Here is a 9851-nt window from a genome sequence, read left to right on the forward strand (position 1 = left end):
GAGGAAGGATCTCAATCCAAAACATGATCCATTCCTTCTCTCCAGAGATGCTGTCTGTCCCGCTGAGTTACTCCAGCATTTTGTCTCTTTTTCTATAATATTATAACCACTCAAACTTTCTGCCTGCTGCAGTGCCTGGCGACTCTCTCCTTGCAACCTTTCTTCTCCAGTCCTGCCAATGTCGTAAACCTTTCTTGTGCCTCTCTAGTGTACTCCCATCAATCCTGTATAGAGGCAACCAGAATACACACAATGTTACTGGTACTTCTGAGCTACCAATTTCCACAGTTCCAAGATGACTGTTCCACTACTTTCAAAGACCCATGAACAAGCTCCAAAGATAGACAAAGATAGACACAAAATGCTGGAGTAACTCAGTGGGACGGGAAGCATCTCTGGAGCATTAAATGCTGCCTGGTCCGCTGAGTAACTCCAGCATTTTGTGTCTATCTTCAGTGTAAACCAGCATCTGCATTTACTTCCTACACAACATTCTCTCCAAGATATTTCTGTTCCCCACCACGGTTCAATATCCTTTCAGCTATAATGTATTCCCTTGCCTTGTCTCCCTCACCAAAGGATCAACAATTGTAAAATCATGTTTTTTTACGATGACAAAGATACTGCTGTGCATTGATTTCAATGTTACAAGGAGGAACACTGACTATCCTGCTCTTGTGTGTTTAGAAGGAGATGGCGTTGCTCCCACTTGTCAACAAGCTGCTGTTTGGTTCATCACAAGACAGCACAGGGGAACCTCTGACAGCACAGCTGTTGCATCAACAGGAACTTGAGGCCCTCCTTGCTGGCTTGGAGAAGAAGTTCCGCTCAGATGCTTCACTATATCCTGGTCTGGCAATGGAGGCACACTCGGCAACTGTCAGAGCAGGGATTATTAAGGTACAAGCATGCAAGCAGCCAGTGGCTCTAACTCTGGAACACACTATTGTATTTCAGAAAAGTAATTTATTCATAATATATACAGTTAATGAAATTGGGGCATGTCTTGCTCTACGTTCCATCAATTCAGCACTTTCGCTTGCAATGTGTCAATGAACACCACATCCTTAAACAGTGCTCCCATGAAGTGTTTGAGAGTCCCTCAGTGTCTAGTGATGGCTGGACCTTAGACCAAGGCCACTTCCCACAGCCTCTGCGGTGACTGCACTGAGTTTCAGTGTGTCCCTCACACCACATACTCTCGCACCACGGAATGTGCCAGTCGGTAGCAATTCATTTACCAACATCTTATGCAGGAAGATCAATTTTTGGGCACACCAAAGCGAGTCTTCCGCTGAGATAATGATCTTCCAGCAGCAGTTGATATTTATCTTGTTGTGAATCCGAGATCACTGATGCACAACTGCTCAGGATGAACCATGACAAGAGCCCTTGCATTCTTCTTCTGACCTTCCTGTCAAACACCCAGTGCATAAGGAGGTGAATGTTGTCCACACCACAACCATCTCAATGGCAGCGTGCAGTGGGGTGCTTTTCTTACCGAGCAGGCAGGGTCTGACTGGGAAGGCGCCTCACATTACTGTTGATGAGTTCCTCTGTCTGCTTGGGGAACCATCTGATGGGATCCATCGAGTCCTTCTCCCACAGTGCCTGTAGCTTGTTCTGCTATGCTCACTTGTGGTCACAGGTAGTTTTCTTCAGGAACCTTTCTGTGAAGGACAGGTAGTAAGGCAATGTCAAACTGAATGGAACATTGTATAAGTCTACATCGGCCAACAGCTACACTAGTCCCACCTGCCTGCGTTTGACCCATATCCCTCCAAAGCTGTCCTATCCATGACAATGTACTTTAATAATTATTGACCTAATCAGATGATCCTGCCGCCTTCTATGCAGTATACTTGGGCTCTCCATTTCTCACTTTTATTACACCTTGCTAATTCCAGATTATGGGAAAGGATAAGAGTGAACATTTTGTGGGAACTGTTGAAGGGAACATTGCACGTCTGGTTTCTGTATGTGTGTGGGCTCTGCACTCTATTGCACTCTACTGCCCACTTCTTATCCCAGATTATTGTTATTTTTTTCCTTTGGTAGGAAGTGGAAAGCATTGTGGAGCAAGCCCTGAAACTGTACTGCGCTGACAGGGTTGGATTGGTGGATTATGCACTGGAATCTGCTGGTAAGTATCAGATAAAAGCCCGGGCCAAGTTGTGTGGGCTGGCACTTTAGTCATGTCTGACTTACTCCCAAGGAATGGGGTGTTCTTTCACACTGGGCGATATGTCCCGAATAGGCAGTACAAATCTATGTTCACAGTACACGTTTCCCCAGAGCTGCTGAGGTTCACACTGCAGAATGTTAATTTAACTTGTAACTGTTTGATGTTGCACCAGCCACAACTCATTTAAAGGCTGAGCCATCGGTTGGATGGCATTGCCCTGGGGCACCTTCGGCCATCTTCATTCTGTCTACTGCTCCACCATCCCTGCAAACACATTGGTTAATCTCTTGTGCACTCTCTCCAAAGCTTCATGCCTTTCTGAGGGCAAGGCAGCCAGGACTGGATGCACTACTCCAGCTGTGGCCAGGACTGGATGCACTACTCCAGCTGCAGCCAAGCCTGTGTTTTACAAAGTTCCCCCATCACTTCTTTGCTCTTGTACCCTGAGCCGTTATTTATAAAGTACAGGAGTTTTTAAACAACATCCTAAACTTCCTTCTTTCAGTAAACTAGGCACATATATCACCCACGTGTGTAAGAAGATATGATGGTCTGATGAAGCCTCTCAACCCGAAACGTCACCCATTCCTGAGACACTGTTGTTTCTTCACTCCTTTTAGAATTGTGCCCTCTAGTTTACATTGCCTTATTCCTCCTCCCAAAATGAAATATTTCACATTTGAATTAGAGCTGTAACCAGCCTGTTCAAACCCTAGTCTGTATTTGCCTCGAATTCCATTAATATCCCCAGCTCGTAGTATTATCTGCAAATCTGGAACTCAAAGTCATTTAAATGCGCATGAAGAAAAGGTGCATCTTATTCTGCCCTCTGGCCAATTTTACAACTTACAATTAACCTACAAACATGTACATCTTTGGGGTGTGGAAGGAAATGGGAGAAAACCCATGCGGTCACAGCGAGAATGTACAAACTCCATACAGGCAGCACCCATAGTCAGGATCAAACCCAAATCTGTGGTGTTGTCAGGCAGGAGATCTACCGATCCATCACTTTGCTTCCCTATGCTGTGCTCTTCTGTTGGTTAGCCAGTTTTATTCCTTGAATCAAAGTTTAAGTTGCAGAGAAAGTGAGAACAAAATAGATAGGCTGGAGACCAGGAGACATTTGAGATGAACGTCGATACCAGCTGGATCGGTGGAGATGCAACTAGTGGCAGACGAATGAAATCTTAAACACCTGTAGAAGTGCAAGAAAAGAAGACAAGCTCATGGTTTGAAATGTGGATAGAAGCTTGGGTCTTCTCAAGCTAACATTGGATTTAATTGGAATTGTGTAGAAAGCTGAAGATCTACTTTAGGTTTCAGCCATCTGCAGAATGACCAGGATACTGCCTGGATTAGACAGAATGCTAGAATAGAATGTTAGCTATAAGGGGAGGTTGGACAAACGGAATGTTTTTGCTGGAGCGTCAAATGCTGAGACGAGGCCTGTTAGAAGTATATAAAATTATGAGAGATATATAGATGGAGTCGGCAGTCTTTTCCCCATGGTGGAAATGTCAAATACGTGAGGGCATCGAGTTAAGGTGAGAGGGGGAGATGTTTAAAGGAGATGTGTGAGGCAAGTTTTTCTTGCACAGCTGAAGGTGTGCTGTCAGGGGAGGTGGTGGAAGCAGATACAATAGTAATCTTTAAAAGGCATTTGGACAGATACATGTACAGACAGGGAGTAGAGGGATGCAGACCATGTCAGATGGGATGCGTTAGGCTGACATCATGGTCGGTGCAGACACAGTGGGCCAAAAGGGCCTGTTCCTGCGATGTAAATATATGTTCTACAATATATAAATATATATGTTCTACAATATAAATTGTCCTTTCTGGGTAGTCTCTAAACTAGGTCAGATGTAATGCTATATAGCTTTATATAATTGAGAAAATAACCTATGCAGCCAGCAGTCATTTGTTGCACATGTTCCCAGCTAACTGCCCACAAATAACAATATTTTTATACCTTGGTCAGCTGGTGGAAGTATTGCTTCCATTTTATGTTATAGAAATCTTTCTCATTGTACTTAATATTTTGCAAAAGTAGCTCCTTGTTTATTATAGTTGTATTGAATGAAAAAATTATGAGTGCAAGTAAATGGTTAAGATTTGGGAAGGTACTTATCCAACTACTGCCACCTGGTGGCCATTCAGCTGTACATTTAGAGTTTCAGCTGGATTCTGTGCAACCTGTTGGACATTGTATGAAAATTAGCTTTCAGGTTTAATTAAACAATTGCGATTGTAACATTAAATTATTTCTGCAGTTGTGCTGGATGTGTTGAGTTCTTGGACACATTGGAAAGTTCTTCTTAACAGGTGGGGGACCAGCATTCTGGCAGGCAGGTTTGCCACTGCTACACGGGTGGTTTTAAACTGAATAAGGGGGGGGGGGGGGGGTAAAATGGGATAGTCAAGGACGGATTTAAAGGGAAAGAGAGTAAAGGGATAGTTGGATGCTGGGGTACAGCATTAATGGGAAAGAAAGCTAACTAAGGGATAGGAGAATATGGCCAAGTATAAGAAGTAAAGTAGATGAGCTTGAGGCTCAGTTAGAGGTTGGTAGATATGACATTGTGGGGATTACTGAGGTGGCTGCAGGAGGATCGGGCTGGGAACTTAATACACAGGGTTATACATCCTATAGAAAGGACATGTAGGTGGTCAGAGGAGGGGGGGGGGTAGCTCTGCTGGTGAGGGATGGAATTCAGTCCCTTGTGAGGGAAGACATAGGGACTGATGAGGTAGAGTCACTGTGGATTGTGTTGAGGAACTGTAAAGGCAAGAAGACACTAATTGGTGTTATCTACAGACCCCCAAATAGTAGCCCGGATGTAGGGTGTAAGTTGCAGCAGGAGTTAAAACTGGCATGTAACAAAGTAATGTCACTGTGGTGATGGGGGATTTCAATATGCAGGTAGACTGGGAAAATCAGGTTGGTTCAGGACCCCAAGAAAGAGAGTTTGTGGAATGCCTCCGAGATGGATTCTAAGAGCAGCTTGTAATGGAGCCGACCAGAGAAAAGGCAATTCTGGATTTAATGTTGTCCAATGAACCAGATTTGATAAGAGAACTCGAGGTAAAGGAACCGCTTGGAAGTAGTGATCATAATATGATTAGTTTTAATCTGCAATTTGAGAAGGAGAAGGTTAAATCGGAACTGCCAGTGATTCAGTTGAACAAAGGGGACTATGAAGGCATGAGAGAGGAGCTGGCCAAGGTAGACTGGAAAGGGATCCTAGCAGGAATGACGGTGGAACAGCAATGGCAGGAATTTCTGGGCATAATCTGGAAAACGCAGGATCATTTCATTCCAAAGGGGAAGAAAGATTCTAAAGGGAGTAGGAGGTAACCGTGGCTGACAAGAGAAGTTAAGGACAGAATAAAACTAAAAGAAAAGATGTATAACACAGCAAAGAGTAGCCGGAAGCCACAGGATTGGGAAACTTTCATAGAACAGAAGGAAACAAAATGGGCAATACGGGCTGAAAAGATCAAGTACGAGGGGAGGCTGGCCAGGAATATAAAGAAGGACAGTAAATGCTTCTTTAGATACATTAAGGGGAAAAGAGTAGCAACGTCAAATGTGGGTCCCTTGAAGGCAGACACAGGACAAATTATTTTTTATGTTTAAGAAGGAACTGCAGATGCTGGAAAACAAAGGTAGACAAAAATGCTGGAGAAACTCAGCGGGTGCGGCAGCATCTATGAAGGAAGGATTATTTGTTGTACATGATGGCTGATAGGGTGGAAGGTGAGGACCAGGGGGACTGCCTTGCTACGAGTGGGGGGATGGGGAGAGAGAGTAAATGTGACGGGGTATGGAATAATTCCTGGTGAGAACCTCATCTGTGGTAGAAGATGGGAACCCCCGTTCCCTGAAGAATGAGGACACCTCCGATGCCCTGGTGTGGGTAACAAGGAAATGGCAGAAGAGTTGAACAGGTACTTCGGATCTGTCTTCACAAAGGAAGACACAAACAATCTCCCAGATGTACTGGAGGACAGAGGATCTAAGGGGGTAGAGGAACTGAACAAAGTTTTCATTGGGCGAGAAATAGTATTGGGTAGGCTAATGGGACTGAAGGATGATAAATCCCCTGGGCCTGATGGTCTGTATCCCAGGATCCTCAGGGAGGCGGCTCTAGAAATAGTATTGGTGATCAAAACCTTTGATAAGGTCCCGCACGGGAGTGGTGACTAAAATTAGAGCACATGGTATTCGGGTAAGTTTTTAACATGGATAGAACATTGGTTGGCAGACAGGGAGCAAACAATAGGAGTGAATGGGTCCTTTTCAGAATGGCAGTCAGTGGCGAGTGGAGTGCCGCAAAGCTCAGTGTTGGGGCTGCAACTGTTTACCATATATATTAATGATTTGGAAGAGGGAATTAGGAGCAACACTAGCAAGTTTGCAGATGACCCAAAGCTGGGTGGCAGTGTGAACTGTGAAGAGGATGTTAGGAGGTTGCAGGGTGACCTGGACAGGTTGAGTGAGTGGGCAGATGCATTGCAGATGCAGTATAATATGGATAAATGTGATGTTATCCTCTTTGGCGGCAAAAACAAGGGGGCAGAATATAATCTCAATGGCAGGTAAGGAGGAGGTGCAGCGAGACCTGGACGTCCTAGTGCACTATTCACTGAAAGTTGGCTTACAGGTACAGCAGTGAAGAAAGCTAATGGAATGTTGGCCTTTATAACAAGAGGATTTCAGAATAGGAGTAAAGAGGCCCTTCTGCAGTTGTATAGGGCTCTGGTGGGACCACATCTGGAGTATTGTGGACAGTTTTGGTCTAATTTGAGGAAGGACATCCTTGTGATTGAGGCAGTGCAGCGTAGGTTCACGAGATTATTCCCTGGGATGGCGGGACTGTCATATTAGGAAAGATTGAAAAAACTTGGCTTGTATTCACTGGAGTTGAGAAGGATGAGGGGAGATCTTATGCAAACATATAAAATTATAAAAGGACTGGAGAAGCTAGAAGCAGGAAAAATGTTCCCAATGTTGGACGAGTCCAGAACCAGTTCACTGCAAACCTGCATATTTCTTGAAGGATTCATGATTAACTTTGTCCATTCAGTGATATGATTATAATTATTTTTTATCTTGTTAGGTGGCAGTGTGATCCACAAGCGCTGCACAGAGACGTTAGAGACCAAGACTATTCATAGTCTGTTTGGCATTCCACTGTGGTACCAATCTCACTCACCCAGAGCTGTCATTCAGGTATATAATCCTTGTACTGTTGCTCCCTACTGTCTTGAAAGCAGTGACCTTCGAATCCTCTCCTAGAGGCAGAAAGGTACAGAGACGCCATATGTCCACAACTTCAAGATTTGCTGTTGGGGGCACCACAACTAGTATGTGTCTTCTGCTTTCCCCAGGTTTATGTCAAACATACTATGTCTGCATAACAGTTCTTCCCAGTCAGAAGAATGCAAGGTATTGATATATATGTCAAAAAAAGTCATGTATTGGCCCATCATGCGTGCTTGTTCAGTACCACAATTCTGGGATATGGAATAGAAACATGGAAATTATGAACAGGAGTAAGCAATGTGGCCCTTCAAGCCCACTCAACCCCTCAGTGTGATCATGGCTGATCATACAAATTGATCCCCAGTTGGGGGACTCTCCATACCTTTCTCCCCATACCTCTTGGTCCCTCTAGCTACAAAAACAATATTTAACATGAGTATATTCAACGATCTGATTTCAATTGCATTCCATGATAGAGAATTCTTGGGTCTTGGTTTCTTGGTCCTCCAAAATATTCCAAATGGAATTTAAACTGGAGGTGGTAGTTCACTACTCTGGATGAAGAGATTTCTCCCCCTCTGAGTTCTACATGACCTCGCCTTATCCTTGCACTGTGAAACTGGTCCTGAATCTCCCCAGAATCAGGAACATCTCACCTCTAATCTTCCCAGTCCTGTTAGAAACATAGAAACATAGACAATAGGTGAAGGAGTAGAGGCCATTCGGCCCTTCGAGCCTGCACCGCCATTCAATATGATCATGGCTGATTATCCAACTCAGTATCCCGTACCTGCCTTCTCTCCATACCCTCTGATCCCTTTAGCCACAAGGGCCACATCTAACTCCCTCTTAAATATAGCCAATGAACTGGCCTCAACTACCCTCTGTGGCAGAGAGTTCCAGAGATTCACCACTCTCTGTGTGAAAAAAGTTTTTCTCATCTCGGTTTTAAAGGATTCCCCCCTTATCCTTAAGCTGTGACCCCTTGTCCTGGACTTCCCCAACATTGGGAACAATCTTCCTGCATTTAGAACTTCTAAATTGTGTAGGTTTCTCTAAAATGATCATTCCTTCCAAACCCCAGTGAATATTGACCAGATTGTTCTTCAGACGTCAGCCCTGCCATCCCTACAGTTCATCTGCTGCACTTTTGATGTGATCCCTCCTTAGCAAAAATATCCTTCCTGAAGGAAAAGTGGTCTCCTTCCATCTGCTTTAACCAAACTACAATGCTTTATGCTCCCCATTCCTCTCACCTGAATGTTGATTGTCAGTGTGTTTGTCAAATCTGCAATTGAGTTTAGATTTTAAAAATCTACTTATGGAGTCATATAGCAGAGAAACAGGCCCTTTGGGCCCAACACGTCCACGTCAGCCATCAAGTACCCGTACAACTAATCCCATTTGCCAGCTTTTGCCAGTAGCTACAGAGGTGCCTAAATCCAGAGGGTATAGGTTTTTAAGAAAAGCATCAGACCTGGAGCTAAAGCTCCAGAAGTTGTTGTTGACGTACAAAGTCACACCTCAAGAAATGACTGGAAAGTCACGCAGTGAACTGATGTTCAGATGAAAGATCCGCACTAAACTAGACAGTCTGCGACTCGATCTCAGCAAATCTGTCCGAAGGAAGCAAGCTTCAATGAAACAGGCAGCAGATCGAGGAAGCAAAGAACGAGTCTTTGAGGTGAATGATCATGTCATGGTCAAGAACTTCACATCAGGTCCTACTTGGCTTTACTGAATGATAGCAGAAGTCATCCGTGAAGTCATGTACAATGTAAAGTTGAGGGAGGGAAGAGTTGTGCGTCGTCATGTCGATCAAATTAGAGCAAATTTGCCAAAAGGTGACGAGCACAACAACCTCCAGCAAAGAGAAGTGGTTCAACCAAGTGAGGAGCCAATGATAGTTCTGCCTACTCCAACCGAACGTGTAGATTCTGAAAGAACTTCAGAGAATGACGAACCTCTAGCCCATAGTGATAACACAACATCACAACCAGACATTGATATCTCAGGTCACATGCAAAGTCCAACACAGACAGAGACGCATGTCTAATAGAACTAAAAGAATACCTAAAAGATATGAGGACTTTGTGCTTTATAAGTGAAAACACATAAAGCAACGTGTCATTTATTTGGTTTGCTGCACCATGTTTATGGAAGATGGGTGGAATATTATGAAAAAATCATAAATGCCAAGTTTAGTTTATGCATGTTTATTACAGCTATGATGATCTAATTGTAAGATGACTTTCATAATACGACTTGGAGAACAGTGTATTATTCAATTATAATTGTGTAAAAGATCATATACCTGCCTCCAAGTTCAAGTTCAAATTCAAGCGAGTTTATTGTCATGTGTCCCTGTATAGGACAATGAAACTATTGCTTTGC

The 9851-nt window shown here is 43.8% G+C and overlaps 1 protein-coding gene across 1 annotated transcript; it reads left to right on the forward strand.

The window, feature by feature from the left end:
* Positions 1 to 691: 691 nt before the first annotated feature.
* On the forward strand, positions 692 to 7424 carry LOC116970176 (SUN domain-containing protein 2-like; the record flags this gene model as incomplete). Its single annotated transcript, XM_033016883.1, has 3 exons — positions 692 to 900; positions 2059 to 2143; positions 7312 to 7424. Coding segments are annotated over exons 1-3 (405 nt in total), but the record flags the coding sequence as incomplete, so codon positions are not given.
* Between the last annotated feature and the right edge of the window lie 2427 nt (positions 7425 to 9851).

Source organism: Amblyraja radiata, unplaced genomic scaffold (assembly GCF_010909765.2).
Source record: "Amblyraja radiata isolate CabotCenter1 unplaced genomic scaffold, sAmbRad1.1.pri scaffold_604_ctg1, whole genome shotgun sequence".
Lineage (NCBI taxonomy): Eukaryota > Metazoa > Chordata > Chondrichthyes > Rajiformes > Rajidae > Amblyraja > Amblyraja radiata.